This window comes from Eleutherodactylus coqui, chromosome 2, assembly GCF_035609145.1.
Source record: "Eleutherodactylus coqui strain aEleCoq1 chromosome 2, aEleCoq1.hap1, whole genome shotgun sequence".
In the NCBI taxonomy this organism is placed as follows: domain Eukaryota; kingdom Metazoa; phylum Chordata; class Amphibia; order Anura; family Eleutherodactylidae; genus Eleutherodactylus; species Eleutherodactylus coqui.
Window position 1 is genome coordinate 277,955,078 of NC_089838.1, and position 19,293 is coordinate 277,974,370.

Sequence of the window (19,293 nt, forward strand, 5' to 3'; positions counted from 1 at the left end):
TGATAGCCAGCTTATAATGACATTTTTGTACTGAAAAAGCTCTCTAAAATGATGGCCACTAGGGGTCTCTCTTCTTTCTAATTTATTGTCCACTTCCTGTTGCTATTTGAGGTGAGTCTCTAGTAACAGAGACACCAAGACAGATTACAGGAAGTAGAGGAGGGTGTTGTCTCATGCTGCACATAGATGTGTATGGAGAGGAGATGGGGAGGAAGAGGGAGAGAGAATCACACAGGCATACTCCTGACACTAATAGTGAGTGTCATAGCTACTGAAATCACATCTACACTGCTCAGTACTGCTGTATAATGTCCTCCGTGATGCTGCTATTTATGACGGTGTGCTACAGAGAGATAAGAAAGCAAGATCTCTACTTCTCTGACTAAACAGTGTATGGAGACATCATAACAACTAGTCTACATCCAGGAACTCAGGGAAGACTGAAAATTAAAGATAGAATCTGTGATATATGCATAATACAAATCATATAATGGTCACATATGTGTTATTCCTCATGTGCACACACGTAACAGCTTGAAGTTATGGAAAGTCACCTAAAACATTAGAATTCTGCTGTGAGGGTAGCTTTCATAGTTTACATTCAGATGCTGAAAACCTCTTCTTATCCCGTTCTACTCTTAGCTGAGGGTTTGTTACAATGTATCAGTGTAGGTAAGCATTATCACCCTCATGTACAAGGCAGGGCAAGTGATTGTTACCCAATAGGTTGTGTATCACTGGTTAAGGCTGGTTTAACATCTGTGTTGGACCTTCGGCCAGAGGTTCTGCCGCAGATCCGGCTCAAAATACCGGAAGAAAAAAAACTCTGCATGGTGCACTTTTTCTTCCATCCAAAAGCCAGGCAGCTGGGCTTAGATAGAACGGACCCCATTATAGTCAATGGCGTCTGTTATGTGGGATATCATAGCAGTGGATCCCAGTCTTGCTTTTCTTGAGCTTCTGCCTTTGCTGTCTGCTTTTGCTGGATGCAGAGTTTTTCCTTCCGGTATGTTGAGCTGGAGCTGTCTGGCTTTGATTTGTAGATTGTGGAAACTTTTTATTCCTACATTTATTGTCTGACATTAAACTTGAAACTTTTGGGTCTCGATAAAAAGTCTGTAAAAGCCCTCACCTACTATGTGTTATTTGTGTCTTCTTATGTGACAGAGGGGTTTTGGGGGCCTCTTAGGCTATCTTTGTAACCCCATTGTTACACCTGGTTTATACAAATAAGGGAGATGGAATAATACCTCCACAGTGCCACCTATTGGAAGGCAGCATTCCTTCAAGCCAAAGTTAGACTCTTTATAACAATGACTAGGAATTAAAAGCAAAGCCAGACTCCATGTACAGACAGCTGTTTCAGGGTATTTGCGCTTCATCAGTGTACAGTAGGAGTCTTGCTTTGCTAGTGAGAGGCCTGGGACGGGGGTCAGAAAGGCTATCTTTTCTTCTTAGGGTGAGGACATAGACAGTGAGTGAGGAGACTCAAAACCATTCATGCTCCTCTGGGTAATATGCAAATAAGGGAGATGGAATAATACAATCACAGTGCCACCTATTGGAAGGCAGCATTCCTTCAAGCCAAAGTTAGACTTTTTATACAAGCCTTGTAACAATGACTAGGAATTAAAGGCAAAGCCAGAATCTATGCGCAGACAGCTGTTTCATGGTATTTGCCCTTCATCAGTGTGCGGTAGGAGTCTGGCTTTGCTAGTGAGAGGCTTTTCTACCAAAGATGTCCATAGACTTTAAATGCTCCTGGGATCTGTCTATGTGAAATCTGTTGTTAGGAAAGATTTGGTTTTTTTTATAGTTAGAGGATAAAACTTTTTGTCTTTATCTATTTTTGTCTTTTTCTGTATGGCTCAAGGCTTTGCAGCTTATAGTTTAGTCTCAAAGGATGTTGTTTGCCTTAATACATTGTAATAAGCCATGAAATATGCCAAATATTACGCACTGATATACTGTAACCATACTCAGTACTCTATCAAGGCCGTTGTAATTCGCCTACAGTAAGGCTGATGTGACCTAGATAATTCCGGGCCTCCCGCACTGTACACTTTGTTCTATACTGTAGTTCTGACTTGTGAGAGACGCTTACTGAACTGATCTTTCCAGGGAGCTGCAAGAGAATGTAGTATAATGGTTGTCAGATCCTGTAACCCACTTTCCCCAGTGCTTCGTAGGTGCAGGGGTGGGGATGTATCCATCAAGTACTATCTCCCCCTCCTCTATGGAGGGGACACACATGACAGATCCTTCTATATATAGTTGCTCCAGTTTTAACTAAAGAAGTCTGAGAATTTGCAATATACGCACACACATTTGATAATCCCACATCTGTCTCCATTAGGAATGAATTGCTGGCACATCTGAAGAATTACAACTTCTATTATGAAGGACAGAACCTGCAGCTCCGACATCGAGAGGTAAAGAGATAATAACGCTGTAAACGGGGGGCACATGTCAGGAATCACTTAAAGGTGTCGAAGACATGTAAAATGCAAGTGTTGGAGAGGTTTTTTTTTTCTTACAATTTAGTTTTGTGCTGTTCCTCTGTTATTCCTCATGGAAATGTCAGAATAAATTGACAACTGGGTGATACCATTCCCCATATCTGAAGGGCTGTTACAGTGCTATCAGCTATCCACTGATTACCAGAATATCCCCTTAATGCTCCTTCGCTTAGTGCTACAGTGTAAAAAAGACAGCGACACATCGGGGTGACATCAGTGTTCCAGAAATAGTAGAACAATAATGATAATGTCATATCGATATTCTACAGTTTGGTTGACTTTGCACGGCCATATTTTCTTCAGTCAATCTTGGTCCTGTTGCATTATGTCAGATGCATTAAGGGTTAATGGTGTCCATTGGCAAACTATAGGCCGCAGGTTATGATGATCTATAGTTTGTCTGTGGAGTGCTGGCTAGAGACTGATATAACATTTCTTCTTGTCTGCTCTTCGTCTGCAGGGATCCTGTGGGGAATCGGATACCCTGCAGCCCCCCTGTTCTTGTCGAAGACTGAGTGAATGTTAATTATATTCGGGAAATGTCAAACCTGAGCAGGCTAACAAATGTGAAGCATTTATGGAGTGTGCGCTCTGGATTTCTGTCGTCTAACATTTCATGCTGACATTTGCAAGATTAAAATTGCATCCATTACTTATTATGCTAATTGTTTTACAGGCCTCCGGATGGGAGCGCAGTCCTATTAGGTTACTATTGTATGTGGCTTCGGCGGGGGCAGGTGGGGTTGTCTACCTGTGGAGTCTGAAGGATTTTTCAACCTTTACTTTAGAACAGGGGTCCCCAACTCCAGTCCCCAGGGACCACCAACAGGTCATGTTTTCAGGATCTCCTGTAGTAAGAACACCTGTGGCAATGTCTGAGGCACCAACAATAATTACATCAGCTGTACAATACTGAGGAAATCCTGAAAACATGACCTGTTGGGGGTCCCTGAGGACTGGAGTTGGGGACCTCTGCTTTAGAATACCTCTTAAGTGATAAGTATGAGCTTTATGTAGGGAACCCCCCATGTTGCATTCCCAGATAGTGTCAAGTAGATGCGGATAGCTGGTATTTCTGAAGCATCAGAATCGATAAATAGAAACATGGCCATACAAATCCAAGCTCCGGGCCGGCACGGTTCATACATCATACTAAGGCACCTTCAGTGTATCATTCGCCAGCTCTACCTCTCCTCTTCCTCTTGCTGTTGTGGCTCGGTTCTTGGTCTTCTCCTTTACATCTTTTACATCTACATGACCCCTATTGGATAAACTATCAGTAGATTTGGGTTTCAATACCCTTATTACGCTGACGATACCCAATTATATACTTCTTCCCATGACATTACACTTTTGCTTCTCCAAAACACCAGTGATAGTCTGCTCATTGTCTCTAGCAATAGGTCATCTCTCTGTCTAAAACCGAATCTCTCAAAAACTGGATTTTTTGTCTTTCCACCATGTACTAACCGACCTAAACCTGATATCTCTATCCCAGTCTGTGGTACCACCATAACTCCTCGGCTGCACGCCTGCTGTCTTGGGGGCATATTTGATCCCAATCTTTCCCTCATTTACCATATTTAGTCACTTACTCACTCATATCACCTGCACTTTAAAAATATCTCCAGAATCCACCCTTTCCCCACTGTGGAGACATTAAAGACTTATTGTCAGCCTTATACACTCTCTGCTTGATTTTTGCAACTCACTACTGATCAGGCTTCTAAACTCTCCCCTCTACAATCCTTCCTAAATGTAACAGTCAGGCTCATCTTTTTGCCAAGCTGCTATATTAATGCCTCCATCCTGTGCCAGTCACTGTACTGATGCCTCCACCCTGTACCAGTCGCTACACTGATGCTTCGACCCTGTGCCTGTCGCTACACTGATGCCTCCACCCTGTGTCAGTCGCTACACTGATGCCTCCACCTTGTGCCAGTCGCTGCACTGATGCCTCCACCTTGTGCCAGTCGCTGCACTGATGCCTCCACCCTGTGTCAGTCACTATACTGATGCCTCCACCCTGTGCCAGTCACTACACTGATGCCTCCACCCTGTGCCAGTCGCTACACTGATGCCTCCACCCTGTGCCAGTCACTACACTGATGCCTCCACCCTGTGCCAGTCGCTACACTGATGCCTCCACCCTGTGCCAGTCGCTACACTGATGCCTCCACCCTGTGCCAGTCGCTACACTGATGCCTCCACCCTGTGCCAGTCGCTACACTGATGCCTGCACCCTGTGCCAGTTGCTACACTGATGCCTCCCCCCCTGTGCTAGTCACCACACTGATGCCTCCACCCTGTGCTAGTCACCACACTGATGCCTCCACCCTGTGCCGGTCACTACACTGATGCCTCCACCTTGTGTCAGTCGCTACACTGATGCCTCTACCCTGTGGAAATCTGATGCCCTTCTTCTCACTGCATCACCCACACACCATATTGCGCCTCTTACCTGTCTTACACAATTACGGCTTGTGACTGACTCATACAGTATTATGTATGTATATATGTATAGTATCCTATGTGTATACGGATAGTCCCCTACTTGTGAACATTCAAGTTACAAATTTGGCACAAGCGAACAAAATTAACTGAAGTTAAAAGTTAGTGCGTAAGGATAGTTCACATGTCCACGGAGTTTTGGCCACAGCGAGCGATAGTAGCGTATTACTATTATAACAAGACAAGTAGACATACCTCTTTTTGCTGGACTGTCCAGTGATATGGACCATAGCAGAGTATATCTTATATAAATGTACCTCAAAAGTCAGTATTCTTGGGTATGTAGACGCAGGATTTATGATTACGTTACATGAGACGACTACCACTCCCGCGCTTTCACACAGGAGCGATAGTCTTTTAGTGAAATGAGGTGAAGCGTGTTGAGGTCTCTTCCAGCCGCTCCCCTCCATTGACTGTGAACAGGCAGTCGTTCAACAATGAACCGCTCACTAGTCGCTACCCTTTATTGAGTTAAAATGACTAGTGACTAATAAGCGATTTCTCGCTCAGTACCCTGTTATGCTCCACAGTTACACGGGACAACTATCGCTCACAATCACTTATTTGAACGATTTCTTTTGGCCAAGCGTTGGCCAGTGTAAAGCCACCCTTACAATGTCTTGAAAATTGGGATTCTAATAGTGCGAGGTACTGTACGAACACAGCTCAGCGCACTCAGCGATCCAGACAGTCAGGAAGTGAGCTGGCTCAAATCCAGAGAAGCAAACCTTCACCAATGAGCAGGATCCAAAGAACCTTGTCGATCAGGAAAAACATGACGTCTCCCAGCCGGTGTAAATAATCAGAGATGCTCAACCGCAGGTTGAGCGCCAGTCAGTAGACATAGCCCTGTGCCTTTAAGACACAGTAGAGCTCTTGCATGGACTTCTTTATGTAGAGGTCCACAGTGGCAGTGGGGAGTCAAGGATAAGGATGTTGACTGCATTGTATGTGCAGTAGTCGGTGTCCTGTTATAATTGGTGAGTGGTACCCCTCACACAGCATACATATTGGATGTAATTTGGACAAAAGGCAGATCAGAATGATAACTTTTTAACATACTGTTGAATGTATGGCAGGCTATAAGGATTTTTCTCTATTTCTATTTTCTTGGTCATCTGTTATATGTCTGTGATGTCTTTTTTCACAGGAAGAAGGGGAGTTGATTGTGGAAGGGTTACTCAATATCTTCTGGGGTTTGCGACGACCGATTCGACTTCAGATGCAGGATGACAATGAAAAAATTCGCCCACCTCCATCTTCAACTTCTTGGCATTCGGGTTGCAACTTACTCAGTCAAGGGTCAGTACAGCTTCATAGCCTGTTGTGGGTGTAAAGTATGAGTATCAATCTAGTTCTGCGCATACATTATCTACCAAATGTATTTGGACACCTCTATCAGTAGAATGGATCATGTCTTATTAGCATGTCATGTGTTCTAAACCATCTTATACATAAGATGCAGAGCCTTGGAGGTGTCAGCCATAGTTTGTGATGGGAACTGCATGCTGTTAGATATACGGGTTATGCCGCTGCACACAACCAATCCATCATGAAGCGCAATGCATTGTCCTGTCAACAATGGTGCACGGAGTGTTGTCATTGGACTGTCGAGCTTTGGAAGAACATTCTATGGAGTGATGAATCACACTACTCCATCTTCACATCAGATGGCTGTACCTGGGTGTGGAGGATAGCTGGGGAACACTTTTTTCCTGAGTGTGTTGTGCCAACAGTTAAATACGGCGGAGGTTCTGTTATGGCCTGGGGATGTTTTACATGGCATGGTCTCGGTCTGTTGGTTGTAGTGGCAAGAACCATGAACATGGAGGTGTACCTTGATGTTCTAAACAATATTGTGCTGCCGACAATGTGGCAATACTCTGAGAATGGTCAGTAATAATTCCAACAAGAAGACGTGCCTTGTCACAGATCCAACATTGTTTTACATTAGTTTGAGTATATGGATGTTCCACAGTAGGACTGGCTGCACAGAATCCCAACCTGTACCCTACTGAACATCTTTGGGATGAAATGGAGCATTGAGTCAGGAACTATGAACAGTGTCAATCTTTTTGAGAGAACTCGACCGATGTTTGCAGGGTAAATGGAGGGAAATACCAGCTGAAATATATCAGAAAGTAGAAAGTATGTCACAGACAGTATCCAATGTCATTAGGGCCAAAAGAGGCTCCACTAAGTATTAACATATGTAAATAAATACTACTTTTGATTCTTCCTCAGGTGTCCAATTATTTTTGGTAGGATAGTGTAAAGGCCCATTTGGACACAACGATTATCGCTCAAAATTCATTTAAAAGCAGTCTTTTGAGCGAGAATCGTTGTGTCTAACTAGCGGCCATCGTGCAGATTTCGTTAACAATGAGCCTTATCAGTGCCGCTTGCTGAGTTCTCAGGGGGATACCGCTAATACTATTGTTTCAGCTAGTATCCCGCTCGGAGAACACAGCCGGAGTATGCAGAAAACAAGCACTCCAGCTGTCCTCTGCATACCCCGCGTGGAATGCTTAGTTGTAACCCAACTGAGCGCTCCAAGAAGACAACAGCTGTATGCAGAAGATAGCGGTCCCGCTTGTCTTCTGCATACAGCGTGAGCCTTCATTTACACACTTATGCAAAGTGAACGGTCAAAACTGTCACTCACACTGCCGTTTGAGCAAATTTTGAGCAATCATCTTGCCGTGTAAATGCACACAACGATTATCGCTTAAAATACATCTTTTGAGCAAATTTTGAGTGATAATTGTCGTGTCTAAATGGGCCCTTAGTCCTTATTTTCGACTATTAGTCAATGATTTGTATGTAATCCCAGTATAATGTTCTTGCAGACGATTTATTATGACTACTTCAATCATTCTCATTACAAAGCTCAAAAATGTATTCATTTGAACATCACAATTAGTTACAGTACATCCAATCGAGTAATATGTTTGTTGGGTAACTTTGTGGGATATTTTCACAGTTCATGAGACTTTTGTTACGATTTTTGTATTAGCAGCCAAAAATATGACAAAACTGCAAGAAAAGGTGTTGTCTGGTTTTGAAAAGCCATTTCAAATAGCCTATTACAGTGTCCTGAGTTAAGAGAAGGGTTACTTGGTTTATGACTGCCATCAATTAGCCTGAAGGAAGCAAGACTATGAAAGTCCCTTCTCTTCCTGGTGAACCTTGTTTCTCTGACATCGCTGGCATGTAGAGATGAGCGAGCGTACTCGCTAAGGGCAAATACTCGAGCGAGTAGTGCCTTTTGCGAGTATCTGCCCGCTCGTCTCAAAAGATTCGGGTGCCGGCGGGGGCGGGGAGGATAGCGGGAAGGAACGGGGGGGGGGGGATCTCTCTCTCTCCCCCCCCCCCGCTCCCTCTGCTCACTCCCACAACTCACTGCTCACCCCCGCCGGCACCCGAATGTTTTGAGACAAGCGGGCAGGTACTCGCAAAAGGCAATACTCGCTCGAGTATTTCCCCTCAGTGACAACGCTCGCTCATCTCTATGGGCATGTCCTGTTTATACAAACAGATACACCGTTGGCTCATTCGAATGAGAAATTGTTCAGTCTTTCACATTCACTGTATTAGTGAATAAGAACAACTGAACGATCGGTATTGAAACCAAATATTTAGCAAACGAGCCAATGATGATTTTTATGCCTGCAGAAAATGAACAATGAACGAAAAGTTGTTGGCTGTGTTTACACTGAATGATAGCATTCATTTTCGTTTGTTTGAACGATTTTTTGAACGTTTTTGTGTAAAATGGCCTATACATGTATCAAATACAAGTATGCTTAGATTAGTGACCAGTGCCGTGACACAAGGAGCATATTGAATTAAATCCTGTTATGTTACTGTGCTACTGCACCCATAGAACAGTAGGTTCGTAAAGTCCCTTGGCAAAGGGGAGTGGTCAATAGTTACTGTAAAAACTCTATCACCTTGCCTGAACGTCTGCATATGGAAGCTCCATCTGTACTTCTAGGCCTTCACAGTGAGAGTTCATATGTAAAGATTTACTCCACTAAAACTCTGGAAAAGTTCCATTGGACTCGCACTTCCCAGACTTTTGGCAAAGCCTTTTCTTTTCTGTATTCCAGATGTTTCTTCCAAGCACAACATAGAACAAATCGTGTTAGAAAACATCTGGTGCGCTGTCCGTATTTAACCGCTGGGTTCTTAGAGAAATTGTCCCACTGATCAGTTTAAGCTGTGCAGCATACAGCTCAGAGAACAAACAAACTTCTATTAACATTTACTAGTTTCACAATACCCTGACACTATGGAGTTGGTGCTCACTGGTCAACAAGGAAATATTCATTAACCATGCTTCAACTCAGAGGTTCTCCACCTATGTTTTTTTCCAATATAGCCAGTTTCAGACAAGCGTATTATGGGTGCATTCTGAGCCCATATTACAGGTGTGTATCCTGGCTTGGCCATGGGTCAACTGACCCAAACGCACAGCGTCATAGGGATCTGTGGTGCTGTGAGTTCAGGTCAGTGGACCTACATTTGGGTAGGGATACTCGTCTGGAACATGGGTGCAAAAATACCACTGTGATACGCTTGTTTAATATTGACCTAAGGCCTCCTTCAGATGGCCGTAGGCATTTCTACGTGTGCCAGCCGTAAAAACGTGTGAACGGGCGCACAAATCTAACATTTGTGCGCCCGTTCATATGGCATGGGCCTGGCGCATAAACGCCAAGGCTGCCATGCCGTCATGCCGTTGCCCTTCCCTCCCCCTCGCCAGCTCACCTCCTCTCTCCTCCCCTCCAACTGTTTGCAGCGAGCGTGTTTGCGCTTATGCTTGTATGTGGCCGCCCTTCAATACACATGTAACATGCATATGTACTGCTCATTTGAAGCCCCCTCAGGCTGTAATCAGTGTTTTAGGGCTTCTTCACATGACCGTGTTTGAGCGGGTATTTACGAACGCAAAATCTGTACGCTCTAAACACAAAGTATAGAAGCCATTGATTTCAATGGATTCGTTCTATTAAGCAAGCAGATACACTGCGCAAAACGCGGGGAAAGGAACCCATGTGGACCTCATTAGGCTGATTAGCCTTTAGTCCACTGAAGGGTGTGTCGCACGTGCGTGTGAACTGACCCTGTGTGCACAAAAAGTACAGAGCGGTCTTTAGAGGCACACAAATGTACCTCCTCCTTCCTCGTTCATGCTTAAATATGTTGTTCTGTGGCGAGTGTTTTTGCGCATACGGTCGTGTGAAGACGAACTTATGCACCAAAATAGGACATGCTGCGTTTTTTTCACGCATATATTATGTGAAAAAAACGTAGCATGTCTGAATGGCCCAATGTAAATCAATGGGCTTTTAAGACTGTGTATTAGGCCTCTTTCACATAGAGAGCTTGGTGCGCAAAAATTATGCGTCTATTAGAACCAATGGTTGCCTATGGGAACGTTCAGATGAAGGAATCAGGACATTCCCATAGAAAACCATTGGTTCTAATAGACGCGTGATTTTTAAACACATGATTTTTGCGCGCCTAGCTCCCTGTGTGAAAGAGCCCTAATGCACGTAAAAAATACACGTGTAATACACAGCCCCCATACACCTTTGTGAGTAAGTCCTAGGACAGTGATGGCGAACCTTTTAGAGACCGAATGCTCAAACTGCAACCTGAAACCCACTTATTTATCGCAAAGTGCCAACACTTCAGGGGGCGGGTCTTATCACGACATATGATTTTACCCCTGTCGTCCTAAAAGGACAGGGCTGTTTCAAAATAAACAGGAAGCAGATTTTGACTGCTTTTTGGATGCAGAAATGCTGCAGAATTTGCCACGGAAATTTCCGCTGAAGACATTCTGCAGCATTTCCGCCACGTGTAAACATACCCCAGTGGTAATAGTGACCACCCACGGTGGCCCCAGTGGTAGTAGTGGCCCCCACAGGGGTCTCAGCAGTTATAGTGAGACCCATGGTGGCCCCAGCGGTAATAGTGACCTCCCACAACAGCCGCAGCGGTAACAGTGACCCCCCACTGTGGCCCCAGCGGTAACAGTGACCCTCCCACAGCATCCCAAGCGGTAACAGTCACCCTCCTACAGCAGCCCCAGAGGTAATAGTGACCCTCCCACAGCAGGCCCAGCGGTAATAGTGACCCCGCCCACTGCGGCCCCAGTGGTAATAGTGACCCTTCACTGCAGCCCCTGCGGTAATAGTGACATCCTACAATAGCTCCAGCAGTATTAGTGACACCCCACAGCAGTAATGGTGATATCCCACAGCGGCTCCAGTAGTAATAGTGACATCCCACAATGTCTCCAGTAGTAATAGTGACACCCCACAGCAGCCCCAATAATAATAGTGGCACCCCACAGCGGCCCCAGCAGTAATAGTGATGTCCTACAGCAGCCCCCAGTAGTAATAGTGACATTCCACAGCAGCTCTCAGTTGTAAAAATGACACCCCACAGCAACCACAGTAGTAATAGTGACCGCCTGAGACCCACATATTTACCCCCTTCTCCTTGTTGAAGGGCCGCTGCTCCTCTGCTCGGTGCTGCTGCTGGCGCTGTTCCCAGGTGCACGCTGTGACGTCAGCGTGCTGCTGGATGCCTCCTCCCCTGCTCTTGCGAAACCAAGTAGTAGATGTCAGGGGAAAGGGGAGGAGGATCCCGACTGCACACTGACGTCACAGTGTGCGCCGAGATCAGTGCCGCTGAGTGAATACAGACAGGGGAGCAGCGGCACCATGGATGGTATTCACCAACGTGGTGAGCGGCTGACGGCGGAGCGTGCCAGCAGGGAGGGCTTGACGTGCCGCCTCTGGCACGCCGTGCCATAGGTTCACCACCACTGTCCTAGGACCTTACTATTTTAGGTCCCCCTCACCTGAGCATATGCGTATTTGCGCGCACATGAGCATAATGTTTTTGCAGAACAGATGCTGCTTTTTTCTGCATGCATTTGCGTATTTTACTGTACTTTTACCGTGCGCAAGGCATGTGCATTTGCACGTGGCAAAAAAATATGCACTGATTGACATGTCTAATTAGGGTTCAATCACACTGGCGTTTTTTACGTGTGTATATACACGTGTAAAAACGTTCATACTGTGTTAGTCAAAAAAAAAAAAAATCGCACCTACAGAAGATAGAACATATGGGTGGCAATGGACATGGTCACGCGTTTTTCTTACGCGCATATATACGCGCGTAAAAACGCCCGTGTGACTGAGCCCTGAGTGTGAGTTCCAGATGTCTTCCTTTTCCTGCACAACTTTGCAGTATCCCAGGCATCTCCCAGTGTATTTTCTGCGCATTTGCTCATCCCCACTGACTCCTATGGGGACCTTTTCTGCGCAAATGCACAGGAAAACAGAGCACACTGCTTTTTTTTTTTTTGCACGAGTGAAGTCCACAGCAAAATTACGCTCATGTGAACAAACCTATTAAAATCAATGGATTCTATTATGTGCACATACGCCCGTGTGAAGCCGGCCTTACTGCAGCTTTTTTAACAAAAAGCAGAAGCACAGTGTGCACTTTCCCCTTATGACCGATCAGTTCTACTACTGTACTTACTCTATGTAACAAATATTTACAACCACGCATACACACAAAAAACCCCTGAAACAATGGATGTCCTACGAAAGAAAAAAAAATGACACCCACTAATCCACCAATTGTACTATAAACTTAAAGTTATGACTACCAACCAAAATAATGCAACATGGCAAATGAAAATGTAAAAAATCTGTTAATTATCGGCTGTTTGTATGAAGCAACATGATTAATAAATGGGAGCCGCTTCAAAATTGTCTATATAGACATTTATGTGATGTCGATGGCCAGTTAATACTTGTATTCACTGCAGGCTAGACATCCAAAATCAACAAACTTTTTCTTATGTAATTTCTGATTACCGTGATATCTTGGGTTCAGTTGCAGAAACTTTGGTACATTTATCTGCAGCATATAAAAAAAGTAATTCACATTCAGATTTTCTTGCCGCAAAGTCTAAACTGTCTTCCTAATAATATATCCCAAGATAGCTGTTGATTACCCTTCCTGACTTTCTCATCAACTCGCATGCTTGGCCAAGTATGCATGTTTTTCTTCAATGGTGGAGGAAGTCAAGCCTCCGCCAGACCACACAGAAAAATAGAATCCTTCTATTCCCTGACATCTGGGGAACGATCGATAGACCTGTGATGAGAAGTGAAAAACTCTAACATCACATGTCTAGTTAATTTCTTACTAGTTTTCTTTGAGCTGTAGACAGAATGTACACCCAGTCGAATTTCATGAGAGATACAGTTTCTATCATACCATAATTTGATATCTGACATTTTGGTGTGATGTGACAACTCAGTAGGTTTCTATACAGTCCAAAAAGTGCGAAATGTGTTGGGACAAAAGGGCATTCTCTACTTAGCTAAGCTGCGTTAACATCAGGGCCATACTGTCCACCTGGCCATTCTGGAAAATGCCACATAGGCCGATGTCCACAGTGGTCTACCTGCTCTATCACCAATGACATACTTGGGGGGGTTTCCTACTATGCATTACAGACTGGTTGGCAATACATTTCTTAAATATCTGTTTTCTTCTAGAAAAGCTGCTCAGCCAGCCACCATCCCTGACATCCAGGTGACAGAGGCTGAGGACACCCCACCTGTTGGTAAGTTGGCAGTAACATTGCAATCATTTTACTCAAATTTTTTTTTGCTCGGAATTAAATCTAAGTGGATTTTTACAATATTTTATAGCTGTTAAGTTAAGAGTCCAAAGCTCTGATTCAGTTCATCTGACTGTTCAAAGCAGAGAATGGTGGGAAATATTTGGTCTGGGACAAACATGATAATTAAAATAAAATATAAAAGACACATAAAGTAGGATAGATTAGATGAACCCCTATATGATTTTTTGCCAAGGGTCAGATCAAAATTTTTCCAGGAGTGTAATTTATATAGATGGTCCCAAGGTAGAAATCACACCCAGGGCCAGGTTACTGAAGGGGGAGGAAAAAGGCCCTACTGCCTCATAAGTTGCTGTGCGGATGCTTTGACACTTGATGGAAAATTCCACAACTGAGAACTCCAAACCGAAATTCAGATCTTCAAACGGACTTGCAGAGAAATATCTGTGGATTTTGCACCTAGCAAATCTGTAGTAAAACCCTCATGTAAGAAAGCATAGATTTGCACAAATATTTTCATCATTCCCTCCTATTCCACACAAGAAATCTGTACACTGTCTCATTTGGAGACCTAGAAACTGATTTCTTGTCATGATCCATTTTCAGCGCTTTGATTGTTGTAGGTGTTTCTCACGCTGATTTTGCCAGCTTCCTTGCCTTTACACTGCTAGATTTCTTGCCATGATTTTATCAGAAACTATAACATGTTTGATGCAGATTTCTCATGCTAACGATTCAAGATTTCTTGCACTGATTATGTCAGTTTTACCTCAATTTTGCCACATTCTTTGTACTAATTTTAACAGAATTCATACCCTGGATTTACCAGATTGTTTATCCTGATCTCACCATGATTTTACTAAATTCTTCATGCCGATTTTGTCAGTTTCTTCATCACCATTTGTCATGTTCTTTGCCTGGATTTTGCCAGATTCATCACCATAATTTTGTGAGATTTTGAGCCCTGATTTTGCCAGGTTTTCCTCCCTGATTTTTACATAATGCTCGTCCTGATTTTGCCAGATTCCTTAACTTGATTTTGCAAGTTTTCTCTCCCTGATTTCTAATTCTTATTGTTCTGGATTCATTGCCTTGATATTGCCATTTTCCTCACCATAATGTTTCCAAAATCCTGATGTTGCCAAACTCCTCTCCCTGATCTTACAAGTATTTTCACCCTGATTTTGTCAGAACTCTTATCTTTACTGTTCCTGATTTCTGGCTATTATTTTGCCCAAAATCTTGTCGTGATTATGCCAGACTCCTTGCCCTGATTGTGCAAAATTCCTCATTCTGATTTTTGTCAAAATTCCTATCTTTATTGCTCTAGATTTCTTGCTCTGATTTTTTCCAGATTTCTACTATGATTTTTTTTCATATTTATCATCCTGATTTTTCAATATTTCTTGCTCTGATTTAGCTCTATTCCAGGCTGTGATTTAGACAGATTTTTCACCCTGATTTTTCCATTTTTTGCCCTACGTTTGCCAAATTCCTTGCTCTGATTTGCCAGATTTCTCATTCTTACTAATCCATATTTCCCTAAGATCTTCTGTTACTGTAATTTAATTGTTTTCACGTGATCTGTTGTGCATTATTCAATTGTTAGGATTTTAAGATATTAACAAATATATATTTTTTCCTCAGAAGAACAAAACAATACATCGATTTTACAATCAATTAATAAAAAATATATTTAGATAAAGATGATGTGATTGAGCAAAGATCAAATATTGGTGTATCCATATACATTAAAATATGTGACTTTACATGAGGTGCCCTTATTTTTCATGTGACAACTGGCAATAATAGTACATTTTAAGTTACAATTGTCACTTGTTTAGTCTGCCAAGAACTGCAGCCTGTCAAGCAGCATTACTGGGATAACTCGTTCATGGGAAGGTCACACTGACAGCTGGTCCTTCCTTATGAATTATGCATGGTATCAGTTGGTCGTAGCCTGGGCACGTGAATAATTTAGGAATGTGTACTAACACTGGCGCTGAATGTCTGCTGAACTTGATGCTCATAGCAACCTGTGTCCTCTCTACACCTGTGACAGTTATACAAAGAAGCGAAGAGCTGATAAGCAAATTCTGCCAGGCTTTGACACTTACTTTCACAGCTCAGCAGCTACAGGAGTAGTCACACATCAAGGAAAAGATAGGTTTACAATGGAAACAACACAAGGACACACTTCTAGTTCAATAAGCACAATTTACAGGTTTTTACATATGGGAAGTTCTGTCAAGATTTTACTGCATAGGATTTACTATGGTTCACCATGCCATCAAAAAGCATTCCCATTTTAGTAATCATAAATGTATATTTCCAAGTATGCTGTATCTATCAGATCAGTACATAAATACAATACCGGAATCAAGGTCATTATTAGAGATGAGCGAGCACCAAAATGCTCGGGTGCTCGTTACTCGGGACGAAATTTTCGCAATGCTCGAGGGTTCGTTTCGAGTAATGAACCCCATTGAAGTCAATGGGCGACCCGAGCATTTTTGTATATCGCCGATGCTCGCTAAGGTTTTCGTTTGTGAAAATCTTGGCAATTCAAGAAAGTGATGGGAACGACACAGCAACGGATAGGGCAGGCCAGGGGCTACATGTTGGGCTGCATCTCAAGTTCCCAGGTCCCACTATTAAGCCACAATAGCGGCAAGAGTGGGCCCCCCCCGCACTGTCAGCGTAAAGATCGTTCTCCTCTGCCATAGCTGTAACAGCTGTGGCAGAGAAGAATGATGTTTGCCCATTGAATTCAATGGAGCCAGCAATACAGCAGGTTCCACTGAAAGCAATGGGCTGCCGGCGATCGCAGGATGAATTGTCGGAAAGGGCTTAAATATATAAGCCCTTCCCTGCAATTCATCCAGAAATGTGTTACAATAAAAATATATACCGGTGTATAAGGCGACGGGGCGTATAAGACGACCCCCCAACTGTCACCTTATACGCCGGCAATACAGTAGAGCAAAGAATAAAAATCATTACTCACTTCCCCCGGCGTTCTGCGGCGCTCCTGCAGGCTGTCGCTCCCTCCTGGTCCACGGCAGAGCATTGCTTTCTGGACGCAGGGCTTGAGATCCCCGCCTCCAGAAACACAGCCAATAACAGCCATTCAATGACATCATTGTCATTGGCTGTGATTGGCTGAAGGCACGTGTGTTTCTGGAGGCGGGGATTTAAAGCCCTTCGTAGAGAAAACAATGCTCTGCCGGGAACCAGGAGGGAGCGACAGCCTGCAGCAGCGGCGCAGAACACCAGAAGAAGTAAGTAATGATTTTTATTCTTTGCTCCACTGTATTGCCGGCGTATAAGGTGACAGTTGGGCTGTCATCTGATACGCCCCGTCGCCTTATACGCCGGTATATATTTTTATTGTAACACATTTCTGGATGAATTGCAGGGAAGGGCTTATATATTTAAGCCCTTCCCGACAATTCATCCCGCGCACGCCGGCAGCCCATTGCTTTCAGTGGAACCTGCTGTATTGCCTGCTCCATTGAATTCAATGGGCAAACATCGTTCTTCTCTGCCACAGCTGTTACAGCTGTGGAAGAGAAGAATGATTTGTCTTCTATATGTTCTCAATGGGGTCGGCGCTGCTGCCGCCGGCCCCATTGAGCGCATATAGAGAAGAGAACAGAAATCGCAGATCGCACATAGGTGCAATCTGCGATTTCTATGGCCTTAAAGGGGTTGTCCCGCGAAAGCAAGTGGGGTTATACACTTCTGTATGGCCATATTAATGCACTTTGTAATGTACATCGTGCATTAATTATGAGCCATACAGAAGTTATTCACTTACCTGTTCCGTTGCTAGCGTCCTCGTCTCCATGGAGCCATCTAATTTCAGCGTCTAATCGCCCGATTAGACGCGCTTGCGCAGTCCGGTCTTCTCCCTTCTGAATGGGGCCGCTCGTGCCGGAGAGCTGCTCCTCGTAGCTCCGCCCCGTCACGTGTGCCGATTCCAGCCAATCAGGAGGCTGGAATTGGCAATGGAATGCACAGAGCCCACGGTGCACCATGGGAGAAGACCTGCGGTCCACCGTGGGTGAAGATCCCGGCGGCCATCTTCGCAAGGTAAGTAAGAAGTCACCGGAGCGCGGGGATTCGGGTAAGTACTATCCGTTTTTTTTTTAAACCCCTGCATTGGGTTTGTCTCGCGCCGAATGGGGGGGCTATTGAAAAAAAAAAAAAACGTTTCGGCGCGGGACAACCCCTTTAAGAAGGACCGTTGGGGTTCTTGAAACCTAAAATACTCCTAACACTCTCCCTATAGCAGCTCCACCAAGATACCACTTTCCCTGAACTAATGTCAGAATGCATCTGAGGCGAGCCGCGGGAGGGGCCGATTTTTATACTCGGGTGACACCTAATCTCGCCAGCCACTCACTGCAGGGGGGTGGTATAGGGCTTGAACGTCACAGGGGGAAGTTGTAATGCCTTCCCTGTCTTTCTATTGGCCAGAAAAGCGCGCAAATTTCTCAGGGAAGAAAATGAAAGTAACCAGAACATCGCGTGGTGCTCGTTACGAGTAACGAGCATCTCGAACACCCTAATACTCGAACGAGTATCAAGCTCGGACGAGTATGCTCGCTCATCTCTAGTCATTATATAAATACAGCGCAGAATCAACCTCATAAATACATCTCTCTCACAATCTCTCTCACTCTCCCCCGCTCCCCTCCACCCCCCGCCGCGCCCCAAATTTTTTCGGACGAGTAGGCAGTTACGCGAAAAAAGCGATGCTCGCTCGAGTAATTGCCTTAACCGAGTGTGCTCGCTCATCTCTATTGGCTATATCTGTATGGTTGCATTCGGTACAAGAGAATCCATACACATTCACAATGGGTTTTGTTGTGTTAGGATAACCTAACAATAGATTTTTAATTAGCTTATTAGGCTAATTTTTAATTAGGCTTAAGAGCAAATAACTTCTTCCAGAAAGTTATCACAAAAGTTACATTTGGTGCCATCTGTATGTGTATATGTATAAAGGCAGGGCTGGACTTAGGGGTATGCAACCTTTAACACAGCATAAGAACCTCCCTTGATAAATGGGGGTGCCACAAATCACCTGCACCCCAAAGCTTACAGGCATCAAATGTTGATATTAAAGGGGTTTTCTAAGTTTTTTTCAAATATGCCACACATGGTAAAAAAACAACAAAAGATGCAATACTCACCTGTTCAGGGTCCCTGCATCTCAAGCACTGCACCTCGTTTTATGACGCTAGGTCTGTCTACAGGCTGCATAGGAAGTCTGTGAAAAGGATACCACAGACTGCTGTAGTCAATCATAGACCTCAGCAGCCAACTGTTAAGCTCCATGATTGGCTGCAGCAGCATATAAAATCCCGTCAACAGGCTGTTATTTGTATATTGTATACTACACCATGCAAATTCATATCTGACCAGAGAAGAGAGTTTTTGCAATTAGTTTTTTTTTCATGTGGCTTTAATAGTGTAATACCACCTTAACATGCCCCAAAACCTCTCAGCAAAGGAATGCAAATAACAAAAGAATTGCAAATAAATACAATGTAAGCACATTCCAGC

General features: G+C 44.0%; 1 protein-coding gene across 3 annotated transcripts in view; it reads left to right on the forward strand.

Annotated features, from left to right (window-relative positions):
- RASSF2 (Ras association domain family member 2) overlaps positions 1-19,293 on the forward strand; it is a 78,637-nt gene that overhangs the window by 34,108 nt on the left and 25,236 nt on the right. For all 3 annotated transcript variants that reach the window (XM_066593066.1, XM_066593065.1, XM_066593064.1), the window contains exons 3-5: positions 2,357-2,432; positions 6,181-6,332; positions 13,634-13,701. In XM_066593066.1, coding sequence (XP_066449163.1) covers positions 2,357-2,432; positions 6,181-6,332; positions 13,634-13,701 — 296 coding nt within the window. The remainder of the gene's footprint in view (positions 1-2,356; positions 2,433-6,180; positions 6,333-13,633; positions 13,702-19,293) is intronic.